Source organism: Mastigoproctus giganteus, chromosome 10 (genome assembly GCF_048544385.1).
Source record: "Mastigoproctus giganteus isolate SK-2022 chromosome 10, ASM4854438v1, whole genome shotgun sequence".
NCBI lineage: Eukaryota > Metazoa > Arthropoda > Arachnida > Uropygi > Thelyphonidae > Mastigoproctus > Mastigoproctus giganteus.
The window spans coordinates 63,572,260-63,586,164 of NC_143584.1; the positions used below are offsets into that span (position 1 = coordinate 63,572,260).

Below are 13,905 nucleotides of genomic sequence, written 5' to 3' on the forward strand. Positions count from 1 at the left end.
GCTCTACACCAAGTTCTAGAAGAAGTTGCAAAAGTTCTAAACCAGGAGCCTTCCTGGTTTAGAACTTCTGCTCTACACCAACTAGTGTCGTTTGTTTGCCTTTCCTCCCTAGGCGACCCTAGGGGAAGTGAGTCTGGGGCTGAGGGAAGGTGCGGAACCCATCGAAATTGAATTTTCTGACCGTGGATTTAATTTATAAAAATTAAATGCGAACAAGCGGCAAGGCAAAAATTGGAAGACAGGTGACTGTACAAAAAGGTTAAGAACTTCTGGTCTGGGGATTAGCTCTAATAAAGATGCTTGTGGAGGTCAGAAATTTTTTCCTTGGTAGTAGTTTCAAAGATCGATTCATAAACTATTAATTAATGAACACGATGAAGTTTCATTCAGTAGTGACTGACTTAAGAACAGAGGAAATACCGAGAGAAATTGTACCACAGAATTATTTAGAAATGTGCTATGTGGATCCATAAGAATTATACGGATCACCGAATCTGTTATAGTACTGAAGGCTGTTTTTGTTAGGTAGCGTAACAGAAGTCTAATTCTCTTTTGCTATTTTCAAGAATTAAATTTAATATAAATTAGCTCTGCAACAACTTATTTCACAGTATCGATAAGTCAAGTCAGGTAATGCGCGCTAAGTGGCTGTGTATTTCAATCAGCTTCAAAACGACGTACTGGGAATTCATTCTGATTATATTAATTTTCGGAGACAAATAAATGGTCATTATTAATTTAAATAGTATTATGGAAACAGTACTAGAATTAAGACGTTGTTTGGAAGGATCCAGCTATGAGAAGGCGTATTAATTTCACAAGGGTGACTGACAATAAAGGATGGCTGTTGTGAGATGCTTATTAAAGAATTTTACAAATATACTCATGTTTTCTTTAAAAAATAGCAGCACGAATCTTCACGGGTAAACGGATAGGCTAGCAAAAATCGTGTACCGATCCTGGTTACAAGTTAGCATTGTTAAAAAAAAAAAAGGTGTAACATTCAATTTTCCAAAGCCGAATATTGAGAGCTTTAACACGATGAGCATTTCTTTTTCAACATTACGTTTTCTTTGTACTAAATAAAGACTGATGACTGCTATTCTTTTTTTTTTTTTATCTACTAATTCTTCATTTCAGTGCAAACTTATTTTTTTGATTTATGATAGTATCATTTTGGCTAATTAAATTCAGTATCAGAGATCAAAAGAAAAGCGGACAATGTCGAATCAAAAAAAAAAAAAAATAAATAAATAAATAAAATAAATAAATAATTCAAAAGAGAACGTTGCACAACTGGTAAAAGCTTTTCAAAGTTTCAGACATTTTTGCCAGTACAAGAGCTTGAACATACAAGTGAAGGCTTTCTGAAAGAGAAATAATAATCGGCCATGTTTACGATAGGTTTCAACCAATCATAATTGAAGTAACCCTCCAGTGGGCCAGCTAATAGCAAGGTCCATAGGGAAAATTCTGGTTATCTTTGATCATTCCCTTTGAACCAAACAGAATTAACCCTCCCAAGGGAATTATGGGAAACGATGGACTCAATTGCCGCTAGCCTCAGATCGCTGATCTTTTTCCATGAGACAGACAGGTCGATGCACTTTGTGAAGCAAAGGGCAGGCCCGAGAACTATTGGCCATAACAATAATTTACTCGTTCCGTATGTATATACGGGAATGAAACGGTCCCTCTGCAAGTTTTGAGTAAACAGAGAGTAAACTGAGTGTCTGTTTACTTATTACAAGTGTTTGTAAATGTGTACAAATCTCACACACATTTGAGAGGTAATATTAATACAGTAATCATAACAAAAAATCCTCGACAGACGTCCTCATCATAGCGAATCATTGTGACCATAGTAGATGCAGAGAAGCAAAGAAATAAACAAATAAAAGATGCTGTAGAGACCTTTACGTGGAAGGTTATGGGAATATTTTTCAGGGAAGATCAACTCTCCCTCGTGATTTCAACTCTTTAAATTATCGCTTTAAGTTTGATTTCTTCCTATAGATAATATCTTCACGCAATGCGTAATAAAGTAGCTTCATTTTATTTATAACAAAAAAAAGTTATTTTTTATAACAAAAGCATAAACGGGGCTTGCCCCTCTGGATTTCGCTGGTACTTCATCCAGAGAAATGAAACACAGTTTCTGCTTTTGTTATAAAGTACGGTTCGTTCTAGTACGTTTCATTGGCTTCATTTGGGCATTTTTCCAACATTTCCAAATAAATTTTGCAACAGCTTGTTCTCTCCGCCTGCTAGTCCAGCCCCTATTGTCAAGGAAAACATAACGTAACCTCCTTGGTCGTTCGGTAAGTGGTACTGCCCTATTCGAACGTTATGCCAATATTGCAAAAGAATGTATTTCAGAATCATTATTCTGAAATGAAATCCGAAATATATTGTAATAAAAGGTTGCTGCATTTTGATTCGTAAAAAGTGCAGCATATTAGTGTACAATTCATGAAGTTTGAAGGAGCATTTAATAACCTGATGAATCTGAAAAATTTATTTACTGAAAAATGCTTACAAGGTGATCCAATAGTCAACAAATCCCAACTTTTGTATATGATATTTAACACATAAATTTAAACATTTTATATGTTGTTTTGACTTAAGCAAGTAAGAGAAGTCACAGCAGGTGTTGAATATGTCCACTGTAAACGCCCACACACATTTATTAATCAACACAGGATCATAAACACTAAAGTCGCATTAGGAATGATTTCGGTAAAGTACATTCAATAATGTACTCTATAATTTTCTCAAATGAATTCGAATCGTTTTCGAAAAGATGTTTCTTGAGACAACCCCACAGGATTAACCCCCATTCTCCAGGTTACTACCTGGTGAATTAAGATTAGGAGATGGCGGAAACCAAAATCTTTTGAGGTAACACGATCTCCAAATAGTGAGGCAATCTCAGCCATTGTAAAGTCTCACCAGGATTCTTCAAATAAGGTTGGTAATGTGCTTTTGAAATTCGCCAGATGAATGAATATGAATTGCCTTTAAAAGAATTTGACTTTAGATAATCCAACATTTTAGTACTAGAGGGGCGTGTTTGCACCATCTTGCTGGAAGTAACATTTTTTTCTTTTTTTTTTTTTTTGGCGCATCAATAACAGGCCATTTTTGTGCCGTATATAATATGTAAATTACGTGTGTTCGGTAGTCCATTTGCTGTTTGCTGGAGGGAGTTGTTGGAAGTAACCTCTCTTACTCTGGTCCTTCGCCGGATCATCGAAAAAACTTCGATGGTTAACGTTCAGAATTTAGCATATCTGAATTACTCGTGATCATTACAGTGTTCGTCATTCTGATTTTAAGAGAATGCTGAGGCGTCTCGTGGTTTGCATAAGGTTTCTTACGGAGTGCTCGGCTCCTTGTGGTTTGACTGTTATTTACGAATTGCAACACAACGATTAAAACCATTGGTAACAAGTAAATCACCTACTATTATTTGTTTCTTTCAACAAGTATTGATGTGGGATGGATGAAAGTTTAATTTGCTGCTCTTTGACAAGATCCGTAACGACAATCGCAATTATGAGGACAATCTCTGGGGACTTCACAACAACCGATTGCTGAAGTGCTGCATACGCTCTGGAGATAGCATCTTTAGATAGCCATTTCGCGATTTTCCAAATGGCAGACTTCATGGGCACATACTTTTGTACTGAATTTTGTCTATATCTGTGCTTTTACATATATATACAGTATATAAACTACATTTCCCATCACTCTGTATTTACAGTTATTAACTGGAGTTGAAACGTTTTTCTAATTGTGGACATACCTTTTGCCCTATGATTTTTCTCTCGCCCTTCCAAATATTGAGATTTTACATATATAACTTCTTATGTGTAAGTCAAATCACCTTACGTTAGGAGTTCCCAATTTTTTTTTTTTTTAACTTGAATACTTCCTTTAAAAAAAATTCAGTTTTCTTGTTCCCCCAATTGCTTATATTGAAATAAAAATAAATACTACTTATTTATTTTTTTTTTCTGCGTACCACTGCGCAACAGTATGCGTACCAGCAGTGGTACATATGCTGTTGAAATACCACTGATTTAGATAGTATTGGATTTCGGACGTTAGAAGCAATACCGCCTAGACTTATTAGAAATTCACAGCTATATAATCACACACTTTTATTCTGGCATGTGCAGTTCTCAAATAGCTTTTGCGAGTTGAAAAATTCATGGTGTCCTATTTTCTTAGAAGTAGCGGAAATATTTGATCAGCTATGCGCACTCCTGCAGTGTTAATATCGGCAAAGATTTCGCCCAGAAAGAACAAATTGAATCGGCGATCTCTTCCTTCCCTTCCTACCCCACCCCACCCTATCCAGCACTCTATGTGTAAAAATGTCTTAAGCAAACGAAAGGGACAAACTCTGTTTCTCCAATGGCCGGCTTCTTTTTCCGACTGTCCATCATCTGTCAGTAAGCAGAACTGGCTACTCCCGTTATCATCTATTTCCCTTTTCACTCCCAGGACCATAAGCATACTTACATCGTACATAGCACTACCCTCAACAAGGGATGAGGGCTGTAGAAATTGAACGTGATGACTACTGGAGACCACTATAGATGAAAGCTGAAGGCTATTCTTATCTTCTGGCTGTTCAGGCGGTACAAACTTCCAGATATTTTTATAGCGTGAGGTGCACTATATTTCCAAATGGACAAAAATTATTCATAAAGAAAGAATATCGTAGTGCGTGACCATGAGCTCGGCCATGGGCTATCACATATAGGGTATAACCACTACAGTATACGTGATCCCCCCGCTTTTTAAGTAATCGTCTGATCGGAGCACTGGGATACGCTCTGCATGCCGAAGGTCGCGAGATCTTTCTCTTGCGTAGATGTCAAAAAAAAAAAAAAAAAAAAAAAAAAACTGATCCTCATATTCGTGTGTAGTTTCAGCAATTTTTTTTGTTTTACTAACCTCTCGCTTCTATTCAGATAAATACAATATTTTGTAATTACGTTGACAGATAGGCTGAGAAATTTAAGACCAGACGTTACCACTTTGGACAGATAAAAAGGGATCATTGCTGAAGTTTAAAAGCAGAAAGCACTAACTGAAAGAAACTGAACTTTAGTATTTCGCTAATAATACTCCTTTAATATTTCATTCAACAAAATTTATTATACTTATTAAGCCTGCAGTTCGAGGCACTGGTTGCCCACTAGGCCTAAACAAGCAGAGACCGTTTGTTTGCAGTGGGTTAAACACTCTTAAGCTCAGCTGGAAGATCTTGTCTAGAGAGAGAGAGAGTGACAGATCATTGTTAAGACAGGACAAATCACTGTTATTCTTAACAGAAAGACATCGCTTTTTGCACAGAATACTTTCCTGTAAAAATTTAGCGCAGGAGGCCCGATTCCGAGTTTATTTTAATAGTATTGATGGAGATAGGAGCAGCGTCTGTTTCGTGGAATAGTGAGAGCGCTGTGCCAAATTACAAGAATTCTTGGAATGGCCCAGATCGACTAGTTTTAGTACTAGTAATTTCATTCTCTGAGTAGCTGTAAAGTTCGATTGAAATCTGCAATCGATTGATAAATAAAAATTAATAAAGTGTCAAAGCTCTTTGTTGACCTAACTGTCTGGCCCTAAACAAACAAACACTTCTTAAAAAATCATGGGATATATTTTTATCAGGAATATTCATCGCAGTGTTATAACATCGGGTCTGCTGATCCAAATAAGGAAAAATAGTGAACAAAATGCGCGAGCATAAAATGTGTACATGTAGTTTTGTAGAGTTTACGTGATTAACGGGTAGTTAACCATGTAAACTTTTTTTTTTTATTTTTATTGTACACATCACTTTAGTTTTAAATAATACAACTACACTGGCACACAATTTAATTCTTATGGGATGAAGCATATCTGCATTCACGTCATTTTTTGTTTTATCAGAGTTCAAAGATCCGTGTCTGTTGCTAACCCTTGTTTCAAGATTCGTTAGCGCTTCTTTCTCTTAAGACATGGCAAGAACGAGACACTAGTCTTCTTAATTACCTGCGTTTCTGTTCCACGTTTCTAGTGTAAGGCGAGAAGTATTTTATTACCACCCACCTCACTTCATACGATTAGCCGGACTGTGCCTCTGGAAGTCCATTATATTATTAGGGTTCGTATACAGTCTGCGTGTGGAACAAGACTCTATAACATTATTGGCAGTGGGCAACACTTTTCAGCTAAATTCGACAACACGTGAAAGGCACAATTAAGATGGGTTAGAGGAAGAGGATAAATATTCAGCAGAGACACAGATGGAGTAGAAGCATGATGATTTTTTCCCATTATTCATCATACGATATTTAGTACGTTACAGTTAGCATTTTTCTGCTTTGTTACCAACTATTTCTACCAATTTTTGTGAAAGCAGAGACTAAATTATATTCACTCAAACAACCCTAAGCAGAACCCTCCACACGAACAGTCATTTAAACAACAACAGAAAGGATAAAGTTTATTAACAGAACGCGCTCGTGTTAGTAGTAGTGAATAATATTGCCATTAACATTATGATTCTCCCATCTGCTACAAGTTTCAAACAACCCAACAAATAAAAATGCTGTGAAAAATTCTCTAATCTAATAAAACATTATTCTTAAACATAGAAGATTAATTTCGGATAAAAAAGGAATCTAATCATTACCCTAAGAAATTATATGATGTCTGTGGCACATGAGAAAATCAACCTAGAAGTTAAACTCAATTTGGAACTTTAAATGGTATATTTTTCTGTTGTTAAAAGGTGGTATTTGGGTTCAACGCACGCGCACACACATTGGTTCAAATCGCATCTGAAACAAAAACATTCATTTGCCCACTCATAAATGAGAAGAACTCTTTATTGCACACATGAAAGAATATGCCAACATACAACTCCACTCACGGCTACAAGCCAAGGATGAGTTTAGACGCAAATTGAAGTTGAGCTACATCTGGGACAGCAGTCACTCGCAGTATGGTTTCTCTCCTCCATCTAAATAAGTTCCGAATTTCAATGTCCACTCCGGTAGACAAAGAATCCACAAATATGCAGAAAAATCATACCAGAGAAGTACACGCAGTTTCTCGTATTAACATCTTATTGATAAATGAACCGAATGGTTAGGATGTATAGTGGTAACATGACATTGTAATGCCAAGTTTGTTTCGAAAAATGGTAGCAACAGATGCCGCTGTTTGAAACCAAGCAAGTGATTGAAATATTGTTATTATTAAAATCGGTTCATTAAGTCCAAATTGGTGACACTCCTGAACAGCCATGGGCTAGTGGGATGGCTACAAAGAAGATGATGTACAGTACTATATCTGATTGCATAATATTGCGATCTATCTGTGTCCTGCTTGTACAGGAAATGTCTTGTTTGAACTCCACTTCGACTATATAGGTCACATGGGTTTTCAACTAATCATTTTGACAAGAATACAGTCATTCCACGTATTTGGAGTATACTCTAGTTTGTTAAGTTCTTGTAGTCATGACTTTAAGGCGATAAAAATGTAAATAATGAATACGACGCTTATAACAGTCAGTTTCCTGAGTGCTGTCGTGTGCATCTTAGAGGCACATATACGACTCGTGAGTCCACGGCACTCCTCCTTTTATATGCAGAATCTTTAACACGTATTGTACCACTTGCAATCTACAAGAACGCGTGCAGTATTTTAAGACAATCGTGAAAGAATTGCGGGATGTGTATACAGTCTGAAAATTTTCTAGGCACGCATTATTTCGTAATTGTTTATCACCGCGATTGCTGCTTTCGTTTGAGTGAACTAAATTGTAATTCAGTTGCAATTAAACACGATATTAGCTACATTATTACCTTTTGAGCGAAACTGGCATTGCGGTACGAACTGCAGTCGGTGAAATCCACGCGGAAACGGCAAAGCGCAGATATATGTGAGGAGCATTGGGGGGTAGTTTATATAAGGGTAGTTACGCAGCATCATTAACTGTGGCCGAATATTTAGCCCGCACACACATCACGTACACCCTCAACAATAACTAAAAGAATAAAGCTCGGTGAAATATTGATATTTAACTTACCCATCGGACCGATCCTCGTCTGTCGGCTTCCCGGTCCTTGCCGTGCCATGATCGCCGCGATAGAGAAGTCGGTAGCTCGGTGACCAACGGTCGGCTTTGTGGCCGAGCTAGGGGAATGAGGAGACTGCATCGTTTCTTCGGAGATCAGCATGAGTGGCGGCAGTTGCAGCCTAGGCTCAACGGAGAGAGATCAACTTTCTTACTGGGGTCAGTCCAGACGTGTCAACTGCTGTCACCCCCCTTTCTCTTAAAGCTCGAAGATTGACTAGTGGCCTCTAGTCACGGCGAGTCGGATACAGCGAGGGATCGCTGCGTCAGTTTTTCTGAGCGTGCGATTCTGACGGGGTTTCGGGGGGTTTGGGAAGGGGTTCTTAAGTGAAGACCCTTCGTAATGTTACGGTCACATTGTCAGTAACGGGATGGCTTGTCTTGTCAGACACATCGAACACAGTTGCCGTGGAATGATGATCACAGTCACTACTGGGGTGCCGTGCTAACGGGGTACTCGTGGTGACGGCTTCTTCCGTCACCTGTCGTCTCCGAAACAGAGATGAGCTAGAAAGTTTATTGTTTTATGTTTCAACCGCTTAGCTAGTTCGAATGTCACAGATGAAAAGTCGGTAGTTGTCGACAGGCGACAGGTCATGCAGACACACCCTTCCCAGGACAGAGTTACCTGTGACGTAGGCAGCGGAAGTCGCACCTGTACATTCTTACCTGGCGTCCGAGTTGGGGAGTTGTAGGGGACGAGATACAAGACGGATTCGAATTTCGAGTCCCGAAGGTTGCTCGCTTTTGTGATCTGTCTACGAAAACATTAACGTCAGGGTCGGCGCAGAGAAACTGACGAGAGAGAGACGCGCAGAGTCGAAACCAATAGCAGTCCGTCAGCCAGCGAACGCTAGGAATGAAAGGCAACTAAGTAAGAGAAGCACTTCCACGTCGTGCCTCACAGGGGGCGCTCGAAGCAGCAACCGGGCTATCTACGAATGTAGCGGAACAAGGCGGTGACTAGACCCGACCTCCACGTCGAATTGATGGGCGGGACTACGGCAGTCTGACAGCAAATATGCGGCGAATAAGTGGATTGCGGGAAGAGGGATGGAGACGCCCCAAAGGAACGGGAACCTGAGCGGAGAGAAATTTGCTGGCGTCTGTTTTCCCGAATGTGTGACTCTGACTGGTTGTGTGACACTACGACAGCTCAGCAGGTGACATGTGTACGATCATTTAGCTCCTCTTTCACGTGGGAGGTGAGGCAGGCTGACACTTAGCAGAGCGCGTGGCTATGACCGTGTCCGCATCGATACCGTGAGAGAAAACGATCGCTGTCTTGCGTACGGAAGGTCTTCAGCTCACTGTTGACACCCTCGGCGAGTACGTAGCGGCGCTGAGCTGACAGAACCAGGCGAACTTGTCAAATATGCGCACACAAAGCCTGCAGGAATGCAATCAGTTCGAACATCCCTTCCCTTATACCGGAAATTCCCCACACAAAGGCACAATATCCGGTACCCGAACTAGGAGGATCAGTCGGATGAAGTATTTGTTGTTGAATCTGCACGCTACACATTTCGCTTTGGCGTCAGGTGAAGAACCAAGATACCATCTTTTTATGGGGGGAGGGGACAAATGAAACCAATCTGATAATTTTGTTTGTAATGCTTTTCCGTCTTTTTACAACTTACTTTCATCGCAAGTTTGCCTTTTTCTTTTCTTTTTTTTCTTTTTTCCTTTCTCTGCGCTCTTGACGCTTAAATACTTTACATCGTGTTATTAGTCCATCTTTTACGTTGGTTGTCCATTATATACAGAAAACATTTCGTAATATGAGTGCCGTACTTTCAGGATCTATAAAAGACAGCGAAAAAGTTTATATAAACGTGGGTCTGATTCTAAAAAAAAAAAAAAAAAATATGCTATGGAGTTTCAATTGTAGAAAATAAGGATAAGCAAACGAATAATATATTATGAATAATGAATGTGAATAATATACTACGTACATGTTTGCTTATTCTTATTTATTGTTTTTATTCCTTTTTACCATCGAAACTACATAGCATTTTTTTAATACGAGCAGCCACAGCGCTGTAACTGTTCAGAATCAGACACATTTATATAAACTATTTTTCATTTTCGGCTCCTGAATCGATTCTGAATATAGGCCGTCCCCCCTCCCCAGAAACTCGGAGTTTTCGTCCCTCAAAACGACCAGACAACACGGGCAATTTATGGACATATTACACATGGACAGATGAGTTGGTTCTCCGTTATCTCTAAAGGACACTACTTTTTATCGGTTCGGATTCGCGCGCTACTTTAAAATTCAGTAGCAAGCGAATTTTGGAGTTTTCAGCGGTAAAATATTTACAGTTACCATAGGAAATTTTGTATTTCTTGGTTATTTTTGTTATTATTTGAATAATCCTGTCGGAGCGGGGGTGGGGGCGGCTCATTCCACCGAACTTTTCGAACGTGCCTAGATCTGGCACTGTTCCCACGTTGTCTTCCAGTTGTTAAGGCCATGTAGCAGCTTAGACTGTCATAGTCCATTGCCCTCGGGTGTAGCAAACTGATTATAATTAGCGTTGTTTTAACCCGTATGGCAAAGGCCTGAGTTCGAAACCAGTCAATGACAGGAGCAGCTTCTTTTTTTTTTTTTTTCACACCGCGGTCGAGTCAGTCGGTCTCGGATGAGTTTTTAAATTGTTTGTTTCATTTAAAAAGTTTGATCCCCATGGAAGGGCCGGTAATTGGGAGAACTGCGATGGGAGCAATGCATCCCGTATCCTGGTATCCTGATTGAATAATAATAATAATTACTATTATTTTTTTTTATCAAATACCTGTAGGTTTGATTGTAACTGATTTACAAATTCAGTTGTTCTGAGGGCCTCTGTTTAGACGTCTATGTACTTTGGTTTTTTTGGTTTTGGTTTTATTGGCGCATTAGCTACTAAGGCTATAATGCGCCGCCTATGTACAAAATTTTCTACAGAATTTTTCGAAAGTAATATATTTGTTTTGTAATATATTTTACAGAACGATCTCGTTCAGCTTCTCCGCACCCCTTCCAAGAGATCCGCATCCTTCCTAAAATGAAGCCTCCAGACCGATATGCAGTACTCCAGATGTAACTTACCCTTTGCCTTATACAGCGGGTAATCACTTCCTCCTTATCCCTGCTTGCACAATTTCTGTGTATCCTCGACAGAAGTCTTTGAGCTCTCCTAGTGTCTGTCTGCACTGCTCAGAGAACTTCATGTTTGACAGCTACCCATATCCAGGACCTTGTATTCGTCAAATTTCATTTGCCACTTCTCAGCTTATATGCCCAATTTTTCCAGATCCCGTCTCAGTAGCGTACTCCGATTACTGTCATTAACCACCGTGCCAACCATTGCAGTAGGAGCTCCGAAACCTCACGGCGCCTTTGGGGGCCCCAACTGATCTAAACGCGCCGCAGAAATCAATAGAGTTATTAATTGGACGTTCGACAAAATGTCGTTTTCTTCGATCTTTTCCATCTATCAGAAGTTTATGAGCTGTAAATGGCATATAGTTCCAAAGAGGCATAAAAAATTATCTCGAATTTTCTGATGCGGTTTATCAAAGAATCGTTTTGCAGTGTTTCCATCATTTGTAATTCCTGTTCCTTGTTTTGCAACATCAAACATTCTACTTGAACTTTTTTCTCTTGTGTTTATTTGTCTTCTGTAGTTCTTTCCGCCTACTTCTCAAATGGCATATTATGCGATATTTGCAGCAAACATCCAAAGCATCGGATTCAGGCATGAAAGGAAGATAATCCTACAGTATAGAAATCTTAGTTCATTTTATTACCCAACGTTGCATTTAAATTATTCATTTCTGTTAATTTTGAGTTACAAACATAGTGATACTATCGATGCATTGTTTAATAAGGCACTATATATTTTTCCATCAATTATTCTCATTATTATCACAACATGATTTTTCCCTGTGCGCTGTCACTTCATTGTATCACGCCGATAAATTTAAACTTTTTTGTTGCTTCGCTCCAAATTACAGGAATAAAAGAAAAGTTGCGTTATAATGGATGAGATACTTGTAGGATAGCTAAATATTCCTACTATTGATATCCCGTAATCAGATTCTTAACATTTTTGACACTTTTACTTTTTCGTTCATTTTCTCTAATAATACTTGCGATTTCACCACCCTTTTAATTAGGTATATTTCCTTTTCACAAAAAAGGCATAATAATATATCCGTTTCTAAGTGTTTTCATTGGAACAGTATTTATGAACAGAACAATGTAGTTAGATTTCAGGTTTACAAAAACATTTATAGAAATCACTGAGATAAAGAAAACTAATAAAATGCACAATTTCGCACTCTGAAAATAATAAAAAAGATGTTTTTAATGCCAGGGAGGAAAATGTGTTATACATAATTGTAGTCGAATTATCTAACAATCGTAATCTACAAACTTTAGGTTTTTACGAAGAACCATTTTTAAAATTTTTCAACTTTTATCCAATTTTAGAGGCAAAAGTTCACTGTGTAGAGAAGAGTACAGTAGTATGTGCGTTTCAGTCCTACTTGACTGCTCAATACGAAGATCTACCTGTATTCTCTCTATTCTGTAAACTCCTCTAATCCCATGTGGCCGTCCTGAGTGTAAACAGAAATTGAAACGGGAATGGGCGTTTCAATGGTGAAAAGTTCTGGCCCCTGGTTACGCACCTATGGGTTGCTTGACGAATGAATGGCTGTGATTCTGCTTTGGTTAGTGTATAACAGGTGTACAAGTCAAATGTACTAGTGAGTGGACGTTTGTACAAGTCAGACGTACTAGTGAGTGGACGCTGTCTTGTGGCACTTTATATAGAAGATCGGAAGTTGTCTGCGACTGGGGGTTCATACATGGTATGTGGCCTATATGAACTGAAGAGCCAACTATGAAATTGATCTCAAAGTTGAGGTTGCTGCAGCAATTAAGGGCCAGACTTCAGTTTGAATTTGTGGTCCATCACCTGTCGTCTTCCGGTGGCTGGGTTCGTGTCGGAAAAACTTCGGGCTCCTGCGGTGGTTTAGATCACTATAGCGAGCCTGCCGCTTGTGATAGCGACGGTTGAATAGCGAATCGCTATTTAATCGCTATTCTTGAAGATGCTGTTTTGGACTGGTCTGTTACTGCGTATTCCTTAGTAGTTAATGAAAGGATGCTACATCTCCTGTTCATTCCATTACTGCATGGACTTGTATGTGGATTGCGTTACATTTCCTGAGCTGTGATATTCTTAGTTACAGCTTCACCATTGCTATGTGATGGGTACATCAGCTGCACATGTTGTTGTGGGAACAAAGTTCTTGACTTGATTGCGATTTTATGCAGTGAATGCAAAGTCAACTTTCTGTGGTGAGGTGAAGCAGTTAAATATTTCCTCTTGAGAAAGACTTCATCTAATCAAGACCAGCAGATTCGTGATAGCTTTAGTGCGACATAGCTATTCCATTGATAAATGAACTAATGAACTGCCATATCCTCCAAATTGGGGTATTATATTGATGCTGTGTATTATGGTATTAGCACGCTGGTAGACGATCCCTTGCCGTCTCCATGTGCCAGGAATGATAACAAACTAGTTGTACGATATTATGCTAGAAATTACCTGTACAGTATTGCCATAAATCGACAATTATAGATCCTGTGATTGCCAAAGGCGCGAGAATACTTTGGGCCAGTACAATTGTACACTACTGCAATTGTATAATGATGTTCAGTGAGGTACACCACAATGATATGTACCGCTTACAGTGAT

General features: G+C 39.0%; 1 protein-coding gene across 1 annotated transcript in view; it reads right to left on the reverse strand.

Annotated features, from left to right (window-relative positions):
- Positions 1-8,992, reverse strand: part of LOC150079056 (T-box transcription factor TBX18-like) — a 153,907-nt gene extending 144,915 nt beyond the window's left edge. The window contains exon 1 of the mRNA XM_090383644.1: positions 8,099-8,992. Within this exon, the coding sequence (XP_090239770.1) occupies positions 8,099-8,249 (151 nt within the window). The 5' untranslated portion in view covers positions 8,250-8,992. The remainder of the gene's footprint in view (positions 1-8,098) is intronic.
- Positions 8,993-13,905: the final 4,913 nt, after the last annotated feature.